Genomic DNA, 23,850 nt, shown 5'->3' on the forward strand with positions numbered 1-23,850 from the left:
TCTGCTGAAAACATGTCAGACTTAAAATGGTGGCACTTATTATTATTCAAACTAAGTTTAAACTCTTTATGGTCAGAATGTGCTTAGTTCATAACTAATGATTATTCATTGTTTAGTTCAATTATTATAGTGAGACCGACACAAATAAACGACATTGAACTGGTGGTTACATTAAATATCAGCCCGGTTTTTTATAGATAAGAAAAAATATATAGAGGAACTGTTTTTTTATTTTTTATTTTGCTCTACTTGTTGAAGGCACATGCAATGTCTTCTGGTAATGTCGCCAATCTGCTTTTATAACGGTTTCAGTGAGATTGTTAGTTTTGGACTTTTATATGTAAACACAGATAAGCAGAGTGACTGAAACTTTGAAACGTTCTGGTAAGTGTTTAGAAAATGTAAGTACTCCTGGAAGACCAGATGTGTAAATGAGACCGATGGAGAGGTAAACACAGAAGACGCTACAGAATCAAAAGGGGAGAAAACGAGAAGGAGAAGATTCATGCAAAAAAAAAAAAAAAAAAAAAAAAACACAACAGAAAGTTTCCACAGTTTGGGATCATTTTATACTAAAACATACAGAAAAACAGTGCGTTTACCTCTTCTTTAAAAAGTTATTTGATACTGAGTTTTATATTTTTATTTATTTATCTATTTGTATTTGTATTTTGATGTAATTTGGCAGTTAAATACACTAAAGGGTTTAGTTTCCACAGATTGCAATTTCAAAAAAAGACAGAAAGGGAATCACTGTGAGATTCCTAGAGCCCCAATATGAAAGATCTCACAGTTACCTGTACATGTGGTGGTTCACAGTTAGGGCTAATATTTTTTACTCAATCCTAATATTATTATTTTTTTTTCCAGAAATGAAAATGTTGCACATATCACGTTTTTGTTTTATTGTGCAAATATATTTGACTGGTTAAACCTTGTTTGGACTTTAATCTGACTATGGGCCACATCCTGTGTTTGTGAGGTGAGACAGGACTGGCCTGGTATTTCAATAGTAGGAAATGCCCTGCACATTAAACACATTGGGTTCATTATAGCACAATTTCCTCACATTTTTTTTTAAATAAAATGGTGCTTCCTACCAAAATTCATAGTATAAATATATTAAATGTAATAAAACCTATAGGTTTTACTATGATATTTACACCTGAAGCACTGAACCATTCTGACAGGAAATATTACAGCCTGGTTTGGGAACAGTACTGAGCAGGACAGGTGAGCTCTCAAAAGGGTGGTATTTTCAGCTGAGTGTACCATCTGCATTGAGCTTCCTGATCTGCAGTCTATCTAAAGCAAGCGGTGCTGGAACAAGACCAGGAAAGTAGTAAAAGAACTCAGCCAATAAAACAATGGACTGTTTCCTTTGTTGGGGTCAAACACTTAAGCTCCCCGAAGGCCAACAGAGAGAGAATGAGGAGGAGCTTCTTGAAAGCAATTCCTCAACTAGGAGAACAACAAGGACAAGAGCCAGGATGTATCAAACACTACTTTACCCTTCTTTTTATTATACATTATTCAAAATTGAATTCTACTTTTTGCTTTTGTATACACATACATTTCAAAATTGCATATTTTGCACATGTGCACTTAGTTAACTTACGTAAAAATTAAGTAAAAATGTCTTCCATTTTTGTTACAGACTAGTCATAGAAAGCATTTGAATGTATGCCATACTGTTTATGGTTATGTATGTGACAAATAATTTGAAATTTTATGTATTGTATGGAGTGGTGTTTTGCCATATATGGCTTATTTGCCTCATTAGAAATATATAACAGAAAGCTCATCCAGAGATATTTATACAGTTACTAACAATACTCATCCAGTTCTGGTAAATTTCTTCATAATTTCTTTCCTCATTTGGGAATATTATTTACTATTGTTTTATTAAAGAAACATTTTCATCAAAACTGTCATCCACCCTTCCTGAATATATTCACCATTCCTGGGGGAGCCACACTACTTCCATACGATATGACAGGAGACTTCCTACAGTCTTGGTAATAAAAAATACAAATCTTATTTGTGAAAATGGCAAAATCTGAACATTTAGAAGATTATACAACTCCAAATCCGAAGAAGTTGGGATGCCACATAAAATGCAAATAAAACAGTATACAATGATATGCAAATCTCATAAACCCAGATTTTATTCACAGTTGAACACTTTACAGTTTTGATTCACAGTTAAACACCTTTCAGCATTGATGGTACCTTTATAGATGTGCAAGCTGCCCATTCTATAGGCACTAATGCACAGCATTAGAGGTCATCAGAGGTGAAGGATTTTGAACTGAGCAATGATATTAAGTCAGTTAGTTCTTCTTTACTTCCATGGCTTCTAAAAAGAATTAAAAATTCGATTTATCTGACCACAAAACAATTTTCCACTCTTTGCCTCTGTTTATTTTAAATGAGCTTTGGCCCTAAATGGTTTCTCGATCATGCTCACATATGGCTTTTCCTTTGCATGATAAAACTTTAACCTGCATTTGTGGATGACACCGAAACCTTTGTTGGGTAAAACATTAACTCATGCTGAACACAGCAGCATGCAGACCTGGAGGCCCTGCGGCATTTCACAGCAATGAAAAATAGAAATTCCACTTTTTGTTCCATTTCTGTAACCTTTGCATTTACATAGAAGATGCGTCATGAAATGCATTGTACTGGTAAAATTAGACTTGTTCCTTCTTGCTAATTCGTTGGAAAGTGCTCTGGGGGTTTTTAATGGATTAATCTGTCAGGAAAATATGCAGACATGTGAAAGCCAGAAGACAATCCTTTAACAAGTGAGGCTAAAAGGGACAAAGTACAGCATAAAAAAGTGAAGCTATTATTTCTCGGTGTGAGATCCCACTAATGGCATCTCACATTAAGGTAAAATAAAACCTTCAATATAGCAAATATATAGTAGTTTAATAAAGTTTTATTAATCTCCAGGCTAAAAATAATTAAAACACGTTGTCTCATTTTTATTTCTTTTACCAGGGAAATACTAAATGTTTAGGCTGAATTAAGAAGTAAGAGAGTGGGACTTTACAGCCATCTAGTGGTAAATCACAAATATACTGTAGCATATGGGCATGAAAAATAAACAGACAAACAGACATCAGAGTCAGCTGATATCTTAAAAAAATTACACCCATTAAATGTTTGCTACTATATATTTAGACAATAATAGCATGAGCATAAGCCTAACAGGTCTAAATAATTCCATGGGTAAAGACCTGCCAGTAAATACAGTGTCACAGTTGAAACAGTTTGCAAAGCATATGCACACAAAGACACCCTGTCATACGCTTTCCATAGATTCACAACAACGCATTACAACTCCTTCTGACCTTCTCTATACTTCACCATCAACATTCTCAAAGCAAATAATGCATCTGTGGTGCTCTTCCTCGGCATAAAACCATACTGTTGCTCACAGACGGTCACCTCTTCTCTCACCTGGCTCCCACTACTCTTTCCCATAACTTCATGGTGTGACTGATCAACTGAATTCCCCTGTAGTTACTGCAGGTCTGCACATCTCCCTTACGCTCAAAAACAGGTACCAGCAAACCGCTTCTCCATTCCTCAGGCATCCTCCCACCTTCCAAAATATTGTTGAACAATCTGTTTAAAAACTCTACTGGCATCTCTTCTAAACATCTCCACGCTTCTACCGGTATGTCATCTGGGCCAACCAACTTTCCACTCTTCATCCTCTTAATCGCTGCTCTCACGTTCTCCTTACAAAAACTATCAACTTCCTGCTTCATCATCTCCACATGATCCAATTTCATTTTTTTCATTCATCAGCTGCTCAAAATACTCCTTCCACCTTCTCAACACACTCTCCTCACTAGTCAACATCTACAGCAGCAGATTTTTTTATTGCTCTAACTTGCAGCAAATCCTTTCCACCTCGGTCCCTCTGCCTTGCCAATCAGCACAAATCCTTTTCCTCCTTCCTTAGAGTCCAACTTCTCATACAGATCATCAAATGCCTTTTCCTTGGCTTTCGCCACATCGATCTTTAACTGCTGCCGCATCTCCTTGTACTCCTGCCTACTTTTCTCATCACTCTGCGAAACACAATTCTGTTTCGCCAACCTCTTTCTCCTTATGCTTTCCTTCACTTTCTCATTCCATCACCATGTCTCTTTGTCTTCCTTTTTATTTCCAGATATCACACCAAGTACCTTCTTAGCTGTCTCCTTTTTCACTTCTGCAGTAGTTGCCCAATCATCCACATGAGATTTTGAAGAACAATAAAATAACAATTTGAAGAAGGGGTTTAAATGTAATCAACCAGTAATTAGGAAAATATATACCAGCAAGAATCCAATGAGCAAGTCTCAGGGAAAAATGGCTTGTAAGGAAAGGGTATTTATTTGAAATACTTTGTACATTGAAACACATTTAAATCTAATAGCCTCTAATTTTATGTTTGCTGTATTTTATTTGATAAATTTTACTGTGGAATGGTGATGTAGAGTGTAGTGTTACTGCTCCAGGGTAATTCAGTTTGATCATTAACTTGGCCTATTGTCAATTTGGAGTTTCAGTAAATGTACTCTCTGGTAAGTGTGGGTTTTCTATGGGTTCCTTGGTATTGTCTTACATCCCAAGAACATATCATTAGTAGTATTGTGTATGCCAAACTGTAAATAGTACAAAAGAATGTGTGCATGTTTAAACGTAGTTCCTCTATTCACCCATCCTGACTGTATTCCTGACTAGTGTCACGCATTCCTTTTATTCAGGTACTCTGACCAAGATAAAGTGTTAAATGGAGATAAAAGAAAGCACAGCTACAGCTACTACTGCTTCTGCTACACATAATAGTTTTTAAAGGTTACACAAATTATTGCTTTTTTATTTTTCCTTCTTTAATATTCACAGGTTTATAATGCGCATAATACAGATTTGTATGCACTTGGGTAATACAATAACTCCAGGAGGCATTTTGCAATGTGAAAAAGATTCTCCATTTTTAGTTCCATTCCATACCTTTTGCATGTAGACAGTGCCCTGTAAATTTAGACATGCCCCTTCTTGTTGATTTCACCTAAAGCACTCTTTGGTTTAAAGCCATTTTATTCTCAGGTAACTTTTGAAAATAGGTGGAGCATTGAACCCAACCCTTAAAACACCCGAGGCAAACAAAAATGATATAAGACACACCAGCAAAAAGCGATGTTAGACTTTTTCAGTGTGAGATCTCACTACCACCTGTCAACTCTCATTAAGGTAAAATAAAACATTTAAAAGTATTTTTTGAACTTTATAAATGTTTGCTAGTTTTAGTCTGAAGCAGGATGAAGATAAACTTTTAAATGCTAGTCTTTAACATCTAAATATATGCACACACAGGCTTCTCTTTTACTTGTGAGTGACAATTTATGTTGCATTTATATTTATATTGCATTTTATTGCCACTTACTGAAATTTTTATTATGATTTAAATGAAAGCTCTTTGTCTTCTGGAAATAGAACTACTTAGTGCTTCTCGTTTCTAGTAGTCACTGAAATAAGTAATTCCATATTAAACTCCCATAAAGGCTTGTCTTCAGGCATACAATTTAGCACCAGGAACAAACTTGTAGTGAAAGCTCACTTATTCACACTGTTTTGCAGTGAGTTCTCTTGTATACATTTAGCTTCTCCTCTTTTTGGTCACCCCTCCTCTACTTAGCAAGTAGTGGTAGCATTGCTGCAACATGTCATGTTCAAAAGCACTTATTCTTTAGGCTGCATTGTTGCTATTCATTTGTTTTTTTGATTTGCGATGAGTCAGCAGCTTTCTGTTTGTGGTTCATTCGAAAATGTAAAGTGCATATATTAACCATTTATTACATTTTTTTAAACAGATCAAACACATCTTAAGATGTTTGCTCCTGGTGTATGTCTGGATATCTTAAAGGAGCGCCAGGAAAGCAATGGTTTGGGCACGCTTAAGAATCCTGAGAAATTCCTGGACCAGGATTATGAGTTGCTGCACCAGTATTTCTTAATTAGAAGAAAAACCTATATTGATGACATGTTCCCACCTGACAACAGTTCCATTGGAGAAAAATTGCTAGAACCCGAGTATTTGGCTAAAGTGGAATGGATGAGGCCAACGGTATTTCAGCAAAAGCTGTTTTTTCTGGGATCATTGTGAAAGTTATAGAACTGTACTGATATCTGTCTTGCAAAAAATTATAATAATAAACAATAATAATAGTAATAATAATTACTATAACTGACTACACTCTTTTTTGCAGATTCTGGTATTTACATTATATGGCCCTTGTTATATGTTCATATCTTATATTATATATAAACATGTAATATGTTAATATTATTACAGTATATGATTATATGTTAGGCTATGTGGAACTTCTCAAGATATTTTTGGATACCTGCTACTATAAATATTTAGTTATTTGGTTGTTTGGCTTTCATTACAGCAACTAGTTTCAAATCCATATCTGATTGTTGATGGTGTGTCCAGGTTTGACTTTGCCCAGGGAGCAGTGGGTAAGATTTTATTAATGTGTGCCATTTGTAGCCTTTTGCACATTGTAGTGTAAACATCTTTTGATCCTTGATCTTTTTTATTCTTTTATCTTTATTTTCTTAGATTGTTTTTCTTTGATCTTTTTTTTTTTTTAATCTTTGAAGGGTTTTTATTTTATTTTACTGTTAGAGATATAAACAAACCTCAAATAAAATATCATGCAATGATACATTAAAGCCCAGTGGGTTAGTAAATGTGTGTTTTGTCTCCTTAAGGAAACTGCTGGTTTCTAGCTGCAGTTGGTGCTCTCACATTTCATGAGCCTATCCTGCAGAAGATTTTTCCAATTGGACAGTCATTTCAAAAAGATTATGCAGGAATATTTCACTTTAGGGCACGTATTTACCTCAAATACATTTAAATTGACCATTCCACTGTATTTGATATATATATTTTGCTCTGCTTTCAGTATCATAACTGCATTCTTTCTTACAGTTCTGGAGGTTTGGAAAATGGGTTGATGTTGTAATCGATGACAAGCTGCCAACCATTGATGGACAACTCATTTTTGTACGCCCCCAAAGTCCTAAAACTCCTCAAAGTCCTGGAATTCCAGAATTTTGGCCTGCTCTACTGGAAAAGGCATATGCCAAGTAAGTCTCAATCTGCTAATACCATGACATAAGCACTTGCTATGAATTTTCCTAGATCTGTGTCATTTACATTTGTTTTAGAGTGTGTGGGTCTTATGAAGACATGAAATTTGGCTGGGTATCGGAAGCCCTAAAGGACTTTACTGGTGGTGTGCACATGACATTATTCCCTGAAAATGAGAACCCCAAAATTTTGTGGGATCTGATGCACCGAGCAGCCATAGCCAATTCACTGATGGGCTGTGGTACACCTGGAAATGTAAATAAACTATTCACTACTGCAACATGAACATCTATGCATGATTGCATTTAAGAAATATTATTAGGCTGTAAGGGGATTTAAGGTATGCCTGCATACTGTACCTAGTGTCTTTAACTCTTTTTCAGGCTGTGTCTAATGTAAAGCAGGATAATGGCTTAGTGGCAGGTCATGCCTACACCATCACAGGGGTCACCATGGTATGTCTTTTTTTATGACTTGTATTTCTAAAGGATTTACTGTCCTTTAAAACAAAAAAACATACTACTGTAGTATCAGAACACAAGTTCTCTCCTAAATGACAGAATAAAGAGAGTAAGGAAATAAATTGAAAGGAAGTTGGATAGTTTTTGATGATGGAGAAATAGGTGAATTAACATTAGCACTATCAGAGCTGTTCAGCTCCTTACTACTCGAGATTGAGGGCTCCTGAAGTTCTGAATTCTCTTCCTCCAGTGGCCACCCACAACATCTTTTTTACAGTAACTTTATTAAGTTGCTCTGTTTTTAGCTAAACGTTGGTGGCCCTTTGTGAAATGTGCTCCATGTGAAGGATTCATACTTGTAGACTTAGGGTGCTCAGAGTCCAAAATGGACTCATAAAAAAATTTGCTTATGACGTGCCGGAAAATCCCTAGTATTTAAAGGCATGTATAAAAGCCTCGATGTAGTCAAAGCAATCTCTGCTGTAGCTAAGCGGAAAGGGGCTGTTCACAATCTGACTGCAAAATGCGCTACAGCATATTTTACAAAAACATATCTACATCATTATGTAGCAAACAAGAATCAAGAAACAATGCAATTAATTTTTTATAGTTTGATTATTGCAACAGAATTCACTCATCAATGAATAGGCTACCTTGTGAGGCACCTAAATAGATGGGCCTGACTAAAGTGGACCCAGACCATCCTGGCCCACCGGTAGCTACATGACTAGTTCAGATATGCTACGGTCAAGGCTCTGTGCAGGGTCTTCCACAACAACCATGGCAGACTTTGTCTTTACAGACCTTGCATTGTGCACAGGGTCATTGTCATGCTGGAACTGCTTTGGGCCCCATGAAAGATAATGCCTATTTAAAGTGTGAAACGTTTGAAAAGTGTGAAAATTATTTTTCTATTGTTTAATTCTATGTTGTTTTCTCTTTTTTGTTCTTTGATTTTATAAGTTTAAAGACATTGACATTTTTAATGCCTCCGTACCTTCAAATGTTTATTTACAAAATACAACAATAACATGTGCTTCGTTTCGTTTTTAAATTTAAGAATGCTCTATTTATTATTTACCTTTTGAACTCTTTTAACCAACTTCAAAAGTCTGCGGTTTTAAAAGATAATGCCTTGGGTGTTTCAAACAGGTGACAAGCAATGGCAATCAGGTTCAACTGGTAAGGCTGTTCAACCCTTGGGGGGACACAGAATGGAATGGAAACTGGAGTGATGGGTAAAAAAGTTATATAACAAAAAAAAATGTCTCTGCTTCAAATAGTTAATGGAACAGTGTAATTATAATTCAATATGGCATGTCAAATATTTCCATAGTTTCAAATCATTAACTCACAACCTATTTGCTCTCTGTTACGCATTTAGATCACAAACATGGATGACCATTAGTGAGGAAGAGCGCAAAAAGTACACAAATGTTGTTGAAGATGGAGAGTTCTGGTAGGAAACACAAAACATATTTTTTAACTCTTTTTTTTAATACACAAAACAAAACACTGCATGCTTGATTTTAATATGTGCCTTTATTTTGAATTGAGGATGTCTATGGAGGATTTCTGCAAGTGCTACTGTCAGCTGGATATCTGCAATTACTCAGGTGCATTTCTGGATGGTTCCTCTGAAAGCCACTGGAACCTAGTAATGCATGGAGGTCGCTGGCTAGCAGGCAGCTCAGCTGGTGGCTGCATGGCGTATAAAGGTAATTACTATATGCTGTCTTCTTGACAAATCATTATGCTTAAAAGCTGTAAATGTTTAAAACCAACCCAGTAATTAAAAAAAAGGCAGTTAAATGTAAACTGTATATTTGTATTTAATTTCACAAAATGGAAAGCTCATGTAAGCTAGCTAGCTATATAGTAAAACTTGATAAAAAGGCACGGCTTTGTGTAGTATTTTAAAAGTATGTTTGTGTAGAAGATGTGACACATTTATAAGTAACATTTTTATCATTGTAATCTGTTTAGACACTTTCTGGTCCAACCCTCAGTTTCTGGTCAAGATCACAGATATAAACAAGGCCTGTGAACCAGCAACAAGCCAAGGGCCAAATATGCTTGTGTCTCTTATGCAAATACCTGATCAGAGAAACAGACATCTAACCAGAAACCTTCCCCTTGGTTTCAGCATTTTCAAGGCTAGTGAGAATTGTTAAACATAAAATTTTTTTTTTTTATGGTTGTCCTTTCAATGTCTGTGTTCTCAAATTTTTGTTTTCGTTTTTCTTTTTTTCAGAGAACAACAGAGGTACAGTGATTTTATGGTAGTCTGCTAATAATATAACTCTGGCTAATAATACAGTATCAGTATATATTTGTATATTTTCTCTTCTCTCCTGCAGATGATAGATTCTAGAAGGGGATCCATAGCTTCCTACAGTAATCTGGTGCATGCCACCAAAGATTTTAAATCCCCGTTAAATCCACGTGAAATTACAGACTATGTAAAACTGGATCCAGGAGAATATGTCATTGTGCCATATACATCTAGGCCCAATAAAACAGCTTCCTTCATCCTGGGCTTCTGTTCAAAGACAGAAACCCACACAGGGTATGTGAAATACAGTGAAAATGTTATATTGTTCAGTTGTTGACCAATTGTTATGAAATTTAATGAATATGGTGAGCTCAGATTTTAATATGTTGAACTTCTGTTGCGAAAATTCAAATTCCCACACAAACAACCTGCCACCGCTAGACCCTTGAGCAAGGTCCTTAAGCCTTAACTACTCAACTGTATAAATATGAGATCTGGAGTGAGTTGCTCTGGATAATAATTTAATCTACAAAATGCAAATGTAAATTTTAATGAGAGGAACATAAAATTGCTTTCATTTTGGATGAATCATTCCTAACCATTTTTTTTTTCCCGTAGTGAACACTTTATGACACTCGACTCTGATGGGAAAGTGATGCGTCAAACATCTGAACATGTAACTATACCATTTAAAATTTTATTTGTATTTTTTTTTTAAGTTTGAATTGTGGATTTAGATTTGTATGATGCAAATTTATACAAAATTAAAGAATCAAAATATGGACATGAAATATGACTTTAATGATAAATAAAATCTTACCGGTACTTTTTTTTTTAAATAAAAGGTTAATAATAATAATTAATAATATAATTGACATATCTAAAATTTTTTCGAGTATCTAAAAAGATAAAAGTTTGTTATATTTCTTATATTGTTTTAGTATCAGGAAATGAACGCAGAGCAGCTTCAGAGATTTCTAAATGAGAACTACATTGGAGGTGAGCAACTGGTCTTAGTGGTGCAAACCTAGTTTGTATATCTGATGTAAACCTGGTTTGCAGACATCAATTTGCTTAATCAAGAACTGTACTTTCAGGTGGTGTGCAGAGCACAGGAGGATTCAGCTTGGATGTTTGCCAGAGCATTGTTGCTATGATGGATGTATCCTATATCGCTTTAGCCATTTCACCAATAATCCTATAATCCTTATTGCAGGGTAAACATCTGCAAACAACTGTAAACATATACGAATATAATGAATAGTATGTTCTTTGGCTAAGGTCAGTTGGAATTTATTAAAACTGTACAAAACTAGCGTGCATGTGGGACCATGTTGCTCCTTAACAGTATTATCTTTTAGAACTCAGTGACTGGAACACTCAGTGCAGAGGAAATCAACAACCTGTTGAAAAGAATTAATTTGTACAAGGTAAACTGGTGGACTTTGGTTACCAACTATTCAAAATGTCTTTGCAGCTCTTAGTAATATATATATATATATATATATATATATATATACACATACACACACACACACACACACACACACACACCGGCCACTTTATTAGGCAAATTTCTAATCAGCCAATCACATGGCAGCAACTTAATGCATTTAGGCATGTAGACATGGTCAAGACGATCTGCTGCAGTTCAAACCGAGCATCAGAATGTCGAAGAAAGGTGATTTAAGTGACTTTGAACGTGGCATGGTTGTTGGTGCCAGACGGGCTGGTCTGAGTATTTCAGAAACTGCTGATCTACTGTGATTTTCACGCACAACCATCTCTAGGGTTTACAGAGAATGGTACGAAAAAGAGAAAATATCCAGTGAGCGGCAGTTCTGTGGGCGCAAATGCCTTGTTGATGCCAGAGGTCAGAGGAGAATGGCCAGACTGGTTCGAGCTGATAGAAAGGCAACAGTAAAATAACCACTCGTTACAACCGAGGTATGCAGAAGAGCATCTCCGAATGCACAACACGTCGAACCTTGAGGCGGATGGGCTACAGCAGCAGAAGACCACACCGGGTGCCACTCCTGACAGCTAAGAACAGGAAACTGAGGCTACAATTCGCACAGGCTCACCAAAATTGGACAATAGAAGATTGGAAAAACGTTGCCTGCTCTGATGAGTCTCAATTTCTGCTGCGACATTCAGATGGTTGGGTCAGAATTTGGCGTCAACAACATGAAAGCATGGATCCATCCTGCCCTGTATCAATGGTTCAGGCTGGTGGTGGTGGTGTAATGGTGTGGGGGATATTTTCTTGGCACACTTTGGGCCCATTAGTACCAATTGAGCATCGTGTCAATGCCACAGCCTACCTGAGTATTGTTGCTGACCATGTCCATCCCTTTATGACCACAGTGTACCTATCTTCTGATGGCTACTTCCAGCAGGATAACGCGCCATGTCATAAAGCGTGAATCATCTCAGACTGGTTTCTTGAACATGACAATGAGTTCACTGTACTCAAATGGCCTCCACAGTCACCAGATCCCAATCCAATAGAGCATTTTTGGGATGTGGTGGAGGGGGATTCGCATCATGGATGTGAAGTCGACAAATCTGCAGCAACTGCATGATGCTATCATGTCAATATGGACCAAAATCTCTGAGGAATGTTTCCAGTACCTTTACTCTAGGATTAGGGTAGTTCTGAAGGCTAAATGGGGTCCAACCCGGTACTAGTAAGGTGTACCTAATAAAGTGATATGTGAGTGTATATATATATATATATATATATATATATATATATATATATATATATATATATAAATAATATACTGGTAGGTATATTCTTGAAATCCTTATATTATTTTTTTTACAGGAAATCTTCTTCCGTGAGGATACCAACAGAGATGGCATTCTGTCACTGATGGAGCTTCAGCATGCAGTGGAAGCAATAGGTTCATTCTCATGTTTTTTTTCCTCAAATAGTTATTGCAAAGATTTTGCTCTATTGCAATAATGAAGGTTTATTTAGATTGATGTAAAAAAAACTCACAAATATTTTATATAGGAGCACTTTTAAGCATGGGAACTCCTGTATATTGATGACATGTTCCTTGTGCTCCCTAAGGCTTGCGTATAGGTGACATTTTGCTGAAACTGATAAACCTGCGTTTTGCTGACTCCACTGGGCGAATCACTCTGGAGAGATTCATCTTTCTGGCTCTGCGTCTAGATTGCATGACTGGTAAGCTTGGAATTTATTTATTTATTTTTTTTAACACTGTTATACTTTATATATTCGAGTAAAGACCAGTTATACATCTTTCGAAAAAGGAACCAAAAAAATCATTAAGTACACTTTCCTAATCATAAATGTTTTATTATTTCTTAAGCAAAGAAACCTAACAAACATTGTATATTGTTTTCTCTGTGTAATAGAAATATTCAAAAAACTTGCTGCCAGACAATATATGCTCCTCAAAGAGCATGAGGTATGTCCTTTTAATGAATCAATGTTAATATTTATGAATGATTTTGAGGTGAAATTTCCAACTCTGTGATTGTCATTAATAATCTCTTTCCTGCTACATGAAACATGTTTTAGTGGCTGCACCTTACTATGTACTCCTGAAGAAGAGATGAGAACAATACGGCACACTCCAGCGGATTACAGCACCTACTTGTTTTTTTGTTTGTTTGTTTTTTTAATCATTAAAAAGCTTTTTCTTATATAAAGAGACACGCAAAAAACATGTCTTAGCACATCCACATTCCTACTTCCAAAGCATGTGTGGCAGAGATTAATGAACACTACTCTGGTTTGTTTTTACTTGCACTTGTGTCAAATTACTTTAGCAAACTTTATCTAGACAGTGATTGCTAACCTGTCTGCCAACAGCAAATTTTAATGTTTCTAAATGTTAATGTTTTGTTAATTTTAAAGTTCAGACCACAAACTCGACAACTTCTACATGTACTGATTCCTCACAGCATGAGTCTGCCACCTAGTGGAAATATAATGGAATCAAACACGCCCTTTCATGGCTTTCAACAACCAACTCTATCCTTTTTTTTTTTCTTTTTTTTTAAAATCAACTATAAACTAAAGCATTTCAATGTACACTTTATCTATATGCTTGCTATTGATTTGCTTACTTAAGAGTAGATATATAGGTTATAGAGATGGGGAAACTCCTTACTAATTTTGATGTAGAAATTCACTATAGGAAGGAGTGCATGCTTTCCTCAGTAGATCCTTTTATTAATTTTTCTTATTAGCTACCTTTTAAAAGGTCAGGACATGAATAAAATCTTAGATAATCCTAAGAATTGTGGTGTTTCCTTTGTAGCAATGGGTCTGAATGCTTATGTCAGGGTTATACAACCTTTTCTTTTTAATATATTTGCAACATTAATACAAATGTGTTGTTTGCTTTGTTATTATGAGGTATGGAGTGTAGATTGAAAATCAAGGTACTTGCACCAGTAGAAACATGAGGCATGAATATGCAAAAGCAACTAAAAATGAAACATCGGACCATAGCAAAGTCTGAATATTAAAGGCAAAAAAAAAAAAAACTTTTCACTTTAAGCATGTGTTTATTCTTATTTCACTAAAATGGAAATATACAATTTACGCCAAAGTGAATGTGAGCAAAAATTTACAAAAAACACATTTTATAACTGTACATGCTTTAAAAAAAAAAAAAAATAATAAAAATAATAATAAAAAAAAAAATTCAGGATTTTGTCCTATCAGGAGATAATAAAAACACTTCTCCGGTATGACCTAACAACAGTAGTAGCAGATGCTCCAGCACTGGTGCGAGACACTAATGGTTCTAAACGACAGTAAACAAAAATAGATAAAATAGTTAATGTGCCAAGTCATTCCATTTTTTTAAACTATGTGCTTTGCATGTGTCAAAAAGGGAAATGTTTCTGACTTGGGTCCATTGTGGCCTGCTCATTGTTCCGAACCATGTTTGCGGTTTTGTTGTCTGTCTAAAGACAAGTTTCTGTTAAAGGGGGAACAGCAGCTGCTAAATCAGAGGCTTCTGTGAAGTCGGTCTGAGGAGGATTTCTTGCATGCATTTCCTGTATCAAAACCATGTTGGACACTTTCCACTGTCGGAATTTACTGGCTGTGAGCACGGGGTCAGCCAGTACCTGATCCAGAGTCAGCAAATCCGCCTCTTTAGCCTAAAGCCAAGACAAAGATCACACTTATGTAATTTTGAAACTAAAATGAGATGATTCATATCTGATAAGATGCTAACCTTCAGTGTGCTTCTGAGCGCTCGGACGAGATGTAATTTCTCATTGACTCTGTGGTTTTTGCAGCGTTTTATAAAGGAAGCTCTGAATTCTCGCTTTGATGACGGCCTCCGCTCACCCATTGGAGAAAGGCTTGCCCTCTTTAGATCATTGTACAATTTCTCCATCTCATCATTACTGCGTTCCTCACTATCTTTATCTTCAAATCCAAAAAAAAAAAAAGGATGTTTAGATTTTGAAGATTCAAGTGTCATGTCAGTAAACATTTATAGTAACACTAACAGTGTTTTTCCTCACTGCACCACAGCGCTTATTATCTAAACCAAACTCATTCTTGTATTTTGACCATCGGTGTGTGAACGAATCTGAACTTTAACGTCTGATGGTTACTGGATGTCTGTTTCTAAAGAAGGACCAATAGTAGTAAAATACTACAACAAAAGAGTACACAATTTCAGGGTAGAGTTTAAACGATTATTTTGCTATTAGTGAAAATGAATGTGAAAATTAATTAAAACAAAATAATATTATATCAGGTGTTTACACCATCAAGGTTATTATCTTCGACCAGTTTATAGTCTGCAATATTTCTCTCTCTCTCTCTCTCTCTCTCTCTCTCTCTCTCTCTCTCTCTCTCTCTCTCTCTCTCTCTCTCTCTCTCTTTCTTTCTTTCTTTCTCTCTCTCTCACACACACACACACACACACACACACACACACACACACACACACACACACTTTGCAAAAATAAATTCACCATGAGCATTTAGGAATGTCATGGCTGGCTTGTGCATGAGCATATATAATAATTATGCTTACTGGAGTTTTGTGTACTCCGGTTGTATCCGGAATGAACTGAAGTTTGCTCTGTGAGCTCTACACTGGTGCTGGGTTCCTGACCCAGTATAGCAGCAACACTGCAGTGTGGTGCTTCTTCTGCTTTGTCTCCTTGTGTGTGAACCTGAGCAATGGACACCACGTTCTCTGCAGTAGTAGGTCCAGCCTGGGAGACAAGGTCGAGCCAGGACTGGCGCTGTTTGGCCAGAGAGGACATGGAGCTTTGGGATGTCATAGTGCTTACTGGAGAGGATGGTGAAACCTCACTGGGCACAGGCGATGAGTATGGAGGAGGAAGACTCTCCTAAAAAAATGGGGAACATACTGTTAACCCTGCCCACTGCTTTATGACGTGTGACCGGTGTATGCAATAATGTGTCAGTTTTAATGGCTGCATTTATAAAAAGCTTCGTTTCAGAGTATGGAAAGATAGAATGAGGTAAAATGTGAAAGAAAGGGGAGTTTTTTGAAAGGGAAAGACACATAACTGCTTAATCCTTTTAAGGCCCTTGGTGACACGCAAGAACAGGTTGGCGGCAGGAATACAGCAAAAAAAATGGTTGTTTGTCCATCACAGGGAACTGGACTTGTTCATACCTAGGGTCAATTTTCTGTATTAAATCTAATTCCGAACATGTTTTTGGGACATGAAAGGAAAACAGGGGAAGAAAATTCCAAAAACAATGGCCTAAGCTCAGGATCAAACTGCGGACCCTGAAGCTGTAAAGGTGACAATAACACTCACTATGCTACAAAGGATACCTGTATGGCAAAGGCAATTGAACCCTGAAACCCTGTTCTCCTCAATTAATAGTCAAATACGGGAAAACTAACAGATTCATCACATTACTAAGATCTACACAATGTTTCCTGGCATTTAAAGGTTGAAGTGATTCCCACTTAGGATATTGATGGAGCTTTTCATTCGTGAGATCATATTTAGTATTTCAGGTCAAAGTCAAGCAGCTGGATATACATTATATTTTATGGTTCTATTGCAGACTGTTAGCTATTAAACTAATTCCTGATGGGTCATGTGATGCTGTTATCAGCCCAAAGTTGAATAATAATAATAATAAATTATTATTTTTACAATAATGTCACACAAAATGTTTTATTTCAATTATACCACGGTAAAGTAGTATTTGCAAACAAGTCATTCTTTACAATCCTTTATAGTTGTTATGGAACTTTCATGAAAACATTAGTGGTATCACTTCCTGGAGTCACATACTTTAAAAATAGCTCTAAGCAGCCATTTCCTTACAAGTCCCCTCTCTTTTCTCTCAATGGTCCTGATCACCACTTACTGACTGTTATAATATGATAACACTTAAAGACTTCTTCCTTAAATGATAAATATGCATCTCCTTCCAGAACGATTCAGCATTTTTTATTACACTTAATCCTAGCAGTTTGTGTAGACTGTCTACCATACAAGTCCCAATGAATTAGAATTCAAATTTGAATGAGTGCAATAACATCTATCCATTTGTTCCTGTTAGTGTAGTGGATAAAATATCACTCCACCCACTATGATGGTCATAGCAGCCATTGCATTATGTCTCGCAATGACACACTTTGGAACAGAAAAAAGTATGAAACATCTCTTACTTAAAGTCATGGCTTTTGCTGTTTACTTAAATCGATTAAGTTTCTACAAAGCATAGAGAACTATGCAAAAAATCAAACTCACCGGCAGTCCAGTTTCTGGTGGACTGTTCACATTGTGCGAGTGTTGGTTCAGCAGCTCAGAGTAGGGTGGAGGGGGTGCCTCAGTGGACTCAGCCTCCTCATGATCACTAGATTCACTATAGCATTCTAAGGTTCCCACACACAAATACAAAACACACACATATATTAAGTTACAACTTCAGAGCTGGAACTTGATAGATCATGCTCAGCATTTTGAGTCATAGTCACATGAGGACTTACCAGCCTGATGGTTCTCTGTGAATTCATACTTTATGGATGCAAGCCCGAGCTTATTCAGCCATCTGAAAGACACAGCAGGGCAGGAAGCTCTTACTAAAGGTCATGTTAAAATAAAGTGCTTAATTCAAATGTATTGTCAGCAACCTTACATGTTCATCTCCTCATGACTCTCAGCAGCAAAGTAGAAAATTCTGACCTTTGGGTGGCATGCTTTTATAGCACTGGAGTAAAAACACAAAACAGTGTTACAGAAAATGACTGATGTGGCATGACACGTCCTCTTTACTTAAGTAAGTCTGTGGAGCCATTTAGCAGCCGTCTTTCTCCATTAATAGCACCATCATTAAATCATTAGGATTTTATTCATTTCAAATTACAACTTGAAAACCAGCAGGCAAGGCCTGATTCTAACTAGGATGCTTATGTTCCGAAACTTAAATCTTTCATGTCAATAGATCAGAGCCTTAACAAATTTAAAAGACTTAAAATGAGCATTTACTGTATACATTTCTTGTCAATTTAATAACAAGGACACAAACGACAATAAAAGATACTCACTATTTTTTTTTGCACTCCATTGCCCGGTCAATCAGAAAATCAGTCAGGTTAATGTAACCCTCTGCTTTATCAGCCTATGAAACAGAGGAAAATATATATAACATACTGTATATAAAGCTTTTAATCTGAGGACATAAAGGAAAAAAAAAATATTTTGTAATATTATGAACATGTAGTGAAGTTGAGTTATGTTAGTGGGTGCACTCACAATTTGGTTGTGGTACCAATAAAGTGAGGTTTTCTTCAGAACAAACCAGTACTTCTTCCACTTAATGCCCAGGAACCCTTTCCCATCGTTCTTCCTGTAGAGCCAACCCTGGTGGTCCACTGGGTCCAGGTCCCTCACGGAAACCCTCCTTCTGCTCATTGTTGCATTGTCTGTTTAACAAATCACTTTAGACACCGTTTTTTTCTACATCAATATTGAGTAATTGTGCAGGTTTGGCAACCAGTGATTCCTTGCCTACCTCGAGTCTTCCTCTTAGACTTGTGTCGGAGGGACACCTACAAATAGATGCACACATTCAAAAGGCCGGCATTATTTCAATATTAATGTATCGAAAGGAGATATTAATATATAAATTATATGTCATCAGAACAACGAAGGAAACACCTTCATGATTTGATAGACTTATTGGTTCTAAGTGTATTTTCATCTATTGATGCCTGGTATTAAGAAAAAGCTAAACAAGACATGATATGAAGACTGTTAGTGTACTTACAGGGTTGTATTCATCAACATCTGTTCGAGGGGTTAGTGAGATGGGAAAAGAGGCCTGGAACATAATCACATTCAGCAACTTAACTCAACAAATAAATCACAGAATCTCGAAAACAACCAGTCTATAAGTGTAATACACAAACTAAATTAGTGAAATGTGAAACGCAGCTGAAACCACAAACATGCTTCTCTCAGGGAAGTGGTGGGAAGTGACATCACACACAGAAAGAAAAGCTGCACTGAAAGAAATGCACCACATGAAAGCTACACTAAAGTAGGATTGATTAAGATTTTTGGTGGTTGTTGTTGTTTTTGCTCGCTTATGTCGCCTAAAAATTAGGACCAAGCTGAAGCCTAAACCTATAAGCAGATTTCATTTTAAAAAGGCGCGTCATACGTCATTCAGTTTTACAATGATCATGGTGATTAAGCCTACTTCCCAAACATGCACATTTACTTTTAAACACTGATATTTAAGAAAGTGTTTCCCAATCCGAACCCAAGACCTTTCGAACTGGTTCTCATTCTTTTCCTACAACTGTTCCCAACGTAGGTACATTAGGAACACTGAATTCATGAATAAGTTATGACATGGAAGCAATGAAAATAAACCCTACCTTGGGTTCTTGAAGAGTAGATTGTGACATATTAACGAAAAGGCAAACGTGTGAAACCGCTACAGCATAACAGGCTTTAAAGTATGCATTTATTAATACTACTGGACGGAGGTGTTATTACTCAATTTCCTCAACTCGTTTCAGTTCCTCCTTTTGGTGCAACGTATAAATTCAGTTCGAAGGTTTAGAGCTTCCAATCAGAATGAAATGATTCTGAAGAGAACGAATTACAAATATATATGGGACTATAACAGTTTCTGAATAGAGACGGTGTTAACAAAATTTGGAAAAATGTATGTCACGCTCATATTCGTGTACCCAAGTACCAGTAAATAATTTACATGATGGTTTTACAAGCACACAGAAAATACCAATGTTCCCAATAAAAAAACAAGGTATCAGTCTTACTAACAATAGATTTTTTTTTTAACACTGAGCTGCCAGTTGCAGAAGTACAAACTATCACAGGGGGAAAAGGGTGGGCAATATTTAATTGTCAATACAATTTCAAATAATGTATAATATTGAATAAAACAGATTTTTTTCCTGTGCATTGTACAGTATGGATGTACACTGCAGTTATCCCATAAAGTATACACAGGTTACATAGGTCCAAACCAACAGCTCCTCACCACCACCCCTTTGCTGACTGCACACTTACCTCTACAGGATTCAGGTTTGTCTCTATGAAACATTCTCCTCTAGAGGCATGAAGTGTCACAAACCCACTTGTGAAAAGTTCTCCTTATGCGTTACGCAAAAAAACAACAAATACTGAAAGGTCCGAGTTGCTGTTCTGGCCTGGGTTTATGTTCACTAGAACTTCATGGAAACAAGCACGCGCCGCTCAGCCACACCGCCACCATGCACAATGAGGAGGATGTGCGTTACTTACTATCACATTAATGTGGTTACACACAAGCTCGCATTTCCTTAGTCATTCGATATCTACAGGTGTGTGACTGACATTTAAACCCCCCCCCCCCCCCTTTTTTTTTGACGGAAAAAAAGAGGAACTGTTAAAGTGAAGTACGGCTTTGTTTTCAGCGTGCGGCTTTCAAAAAGCGCCATATTTCCAATCAGCGATATCTCGCACAGCAAATAGGATTCATTCTTGTTTTTTTGTTCCTTTTCTCGTTTTCTCGTTTTCAAGTAACTTCCTAACCAGAATGAAGCCTACCTTGATTTGGGTTTTCACTGATCGCAGTTTTGGGTTTAAACCCTCTTTTTTGAAAACAAAAATATTCTGGAGACGGCGGAGGAATTTACAGAGCATATCAACCACTGGGATTGAAGAAAGAGATTACACGATAACTGTTGTATTTGTTTTGTTATAATAAAATAAAAGAAAGTGTTACATAACACGAATGGCCTTCCAAGTTCCCGAGCCATTCACCTGACCTGCCATTTAAAGCTGCTCACTTTAGAACTGTAGTTCCGTGATTAGCCACGGAGTGTCGCTAGAGCTGTTGTTTTTAAGGAGGGAAAAAGCTGAAGTTGGCCAGAGGAATAAAGGCAAAAGGGTGGCACAGGGATGGGTGATACTTCTTACTTTCTTTTCGATATTAAGTACTTTCGTACCAGTATCGTCGATACCAATACACATTTTTTTTAAAGCCATCATTAGTCATATTAAATACACTACAATAGATTGCACTTCTCTTTTGGCTACATATCTTTAAAACATATTTGAATGTTCCGTTATTCAAACTACCTTTCTTCTGCTTTTTGGGAAAAACAAGAGAATGTCATTTATTCTTCTTTGATGGCTTACCTGTCCTGCTTTAAAAAAAAAAAAAAAAAAATTAAATTAATAAATCTATTTTTTGAAGGTACAGATGATGCAGTGATCCAAAAACATATGACTGAGAGACAGAATGCTAATTTGTTTGTATTATGAATGGACTGGATTATGAAAGAACAAATAGTTCCTATTCATGTAAAGCAAATATAAATATTAAACACTTTTTCCAAAACCAGTATTGTAAGTACTGATACTTTAGGATCAATTCAAATATCCCTAGTGTGGTAACGTATTGATAAAAATATTACAGTAATTCCACCATTTATCCTGGTGGTTACGCTCCAAAACCGCCCGCGATAAACGAAAAACCACGATAAACGGAGGCCACCCAAAAAATGCTATTTTATGTATACAGTACTTTACTGTAATTTAAAATTTTTATAATTAAAAATAATATTTCTATTAATAAATTTCATAATTTTAACATTAAACTTCAACAAAACAATTCCCTATAAGTGTTTTGGTCTATCGTGCTATCTGTGAGAAACAATCAGCGAAACAAATTTGTTATGTGGCAAATGCAATTCCGCGATAAACCGGGGTACGAGATTCAAACCGTAGTAAAGCGGGGGATTACTGTATATACACATTCAAATATATTATATTGCCATCAATAATCCTTAAATGAGAACAGCGATTCAACAGCCGACTTATTGTATTACATGACCATTCATTTTTCACCAATACACCATCTTACACCAAATTAAGCAGGAAATTGGTGAACTGAGTTGCCCCATCACATCGTTCGTGGTTCAGTCCTGAGCTCGGATTACTGTCTGCATGGAGTTTCTTTTCTATGCTCTCCCCTTATCCCCATATCCCCATACAAGTTTCCCCTGGGTCTTCGGAAAAGGGCAATATGTTGACTACACTAAATCAGTATATAAATGTGAATTCATGGTGCCTTGTGATAATCTGACATCCCAATCAGGTGTAATCCTGTCTCACACCCAATTTTCCTGATACCATTTGAGATCCGTTTGAAATCCTAAGCAGGAATAAGCAGTTACTAAGATAATAAAATATTCTAAAAAGGCAGCTTTGTTAAAAACCATGTCTCAAAATCTTCATGCCTCACTGAACTGAAGCGCACTTTATTTACATTCTTTAAAAATTCTTATCAGCAAACTGTTGGAGCTGTAGCCAAAACAGTGCTGACAATGTTTGCACATATGCTATGAAAATGACTGAATGCTGATGATAACAATGTCACATCTTTCTTAATCTTCTTTTTAAGTATCATAATGAGAAGTAAAAACACTTGCACAATTACGCTGGACACAAGCTAATCAAATGACCCATTCCATGTGCCTTTTGCCTCGTGCCTGTTTTTAACCACTGTCCATCTTCGTGACGATGCTCATTTGAATTTACATGTTCAAAAAATGTTCATCATTCACTTCCCCATACTGGCTTTTGTGGATTTCATGGGAAGTTGGATTGCAAAATATGCAGAAAAAAATGCAAAATAGTCCAATCATGGTATTTATAAGTGTTTTTTTTTTTTTTGCTCCAGGACAAAATGCAGAGAGGCCACACTTTGTCTATCCATATATGTGCCTAAAGCTGAACTAGAGATATCAGGCATATATGTTGCAGTGTTTCATGGTACTCTCTAGTCTTATAGTCTTATATAGGCTTCCTATATGCCAATGAGCCACTGCTTATGGTAATTTATGTGCCACATAGCTTTATATATTCTAGTAAATTCTTGATATTTACATATTACTTCTCAGAGTGCTCCTAAGGACAATTCATATAAAGAAATCAAACTATAACACATATCCTTAAACTGTGCACAAATGACCTAATACAAAGATGGATCATGATAGTGATCATATTGCACAAATCAGTCACTCTTCTATAGTAAAATTATATCTTGACTAGGATATTAGCTGTGCTTGGAAAGAAGGCTTAACACTCTGAATCTATATGCAATTCAATTCATATCCCATGGCAGACACAGTATTCTGTGTTGGAGAGTAACAGCGTGGGTCAAAGTGGGGAGGGAACCGTGGGAAAGCAATTGAGAAGGTCTTGTGTTAAATGTAAATGTCACACATAAGAAATTTGAGATCAACACCTGCCATGCTCTCAAAGCTTTTCACTCAAAAACACTTGAAATATTCCCATTCTGAAACTGTGAGAAAAAACCTTTTTTTGTAAGTATTGTATGTTATGTACAACAGAATACGTAGATTAGGATATAAAATTGTTTTGAGACAATGTTTTGAGTAGTAAGA

General features: G+C 36.3%; 2 protein-coding genes across 4 annotated transcripts in view; one reads left to right on the plus strand and one right to left on the minus strand.

Moving 5' to 3' along the window:
- The first annotated feature begins 5,128 nt into the window (after window positions 1–5,128).
- LOC310727522 (calpain-1 catalytic subunit-like) lies at window positions 5,129–14,185 on the plus strand. Of its 2 annotated transcripts, XM_083544064.1 has the most exons (21): window positions 5,129–5,259; window positions 5,880–6,133; window positions 6,462–6,531; window positions 6,787–6,905; window positions 7,007–7,164; window positions 7,246–7,423; window positions 7,552–7,623; window positions 8,782–8,867; window positions 9,014–9,088; window positions 9,187–9,347; window positions 9,616–9,785; window positions 9,884–9,895; window positions 9,990–10,198; window positions 10,523–10,580; window positions 10,846–10,903; window positions 11,002–11,066; window positions 11,266–11,334; window positions 12,735–12,813; window positions 12,987–13,103; window positions 13,298–13,350; window positions 13,464–14,185. In XM_083544064.1, exons 2-21 carry the CDS (start codon window positions 5,897–5,899, stop codon window positions 13,488–13,490), a joined length of 2,073 nt encoding a protein of 690 aa, XP_083400190.1. In that variant the 5' UTR covers window positions 5,129–5,259; window positions 5,880–5,896; the 3' UTR covers window positions 13,491–14,185. The 2 variants fall into 2 exon arrangements, with proteins under 2 accessions (XP_083400190.1, XP_083400191.1); XM_083544065.1 differs by lacking the exon at window positions 9,884–9,895.
- Window positions 14,186–14,438: 253 nt separating this feature from the next.
- The window catches only part of LOC310727521 (connector enhancer of kinase suppressor of ras 3-like), a 46,857-nt gene continuing 37,445 nt past the window's right edge, over window positions 14,439–23,850 (minus strand). The window contains exons 16-25 of one of the 2 annotated variants that reach the window (XM_083544063.1): window positions 19,188–19,241; window positions 18,933–18,969; window positions 18,674–18,843; window positions 18,466–18,539; window positions 18,057–18,128; window positions 17,908–17,969; window positions 17,669–17,793; window positions 15,955–16,276; window positions 15,139–15,329; window positions 14,439–15,061 (exon numbers count right to left, since the gene is read on the minus strand). In XM_083544063.1, coding sequence (XP_083400189.1) covers window positions 14,864–15,061; window positions 15,139–15,329; window positions 15,955–16,276; window positions 17,669–17,793; window positions 17,908–17,969; window positions 18,057–18,128; window positions 18,466–18,539; window positions 18,674–18,843; window positions 18,933–18,969; window positions 19,188–19,241 — 1,305 coding nt within the window. In that variant the 3' untranslated portion in view covers window positions 14,439–14,863. Of the gene's footprint in view, window positions 15,062–15,138; window positions 15,759–15,831; window positions 16,277–17,668; window positions 17,794–17,907; window positions 17,970–18,056; window positions 18,129–18,465; window positions 18,540–18,673; window positions 18,844–18,932; window positions 18,970–19,187; window positions 19,242–23,850 lie in introns of those variants that run through there. The other variant, XR_014534038.1, reaches the window with a different exon arrangement.

Source organism: Silurus aristotelis (genome assembly GCF_946808225.1).
Source record: "Silurus aristotelis genome assembly, chromosome: 6".
NCBI classification, from domain to species: domain Eukaryota; kingdom Metazoa; phylum Chordata; class Actinopteri; order Siluriformes; family Siluridae; genus Silurus; species Silurus aristotelis.

Excerpts from the sequence above, each read along its gene's own strand:
- LOC310727522 (XM_083544064.1), top strand. The coding sequence starts at position 5,897 with ATGTTTGCTCCTGGTGTATGTCTGGATATCTTAAAGGAGCGCCAGGAA. Across the intron at positions 9,089-9,186 it reads GTTGAAGATGGAGAGTTCTG|GATGTCTATGGAGGATTTCT; the intron begins GTAGGAAACACA and ends TTTTGAATTGAG. Across the intron at positions 13,351-13,463 it reads TGCTCCTCAAAGAGCATGAG|TGGCTGCACCTTACTATGTA; the intron begins GTATGTCCTTTT and ends AACATGTTTTAG.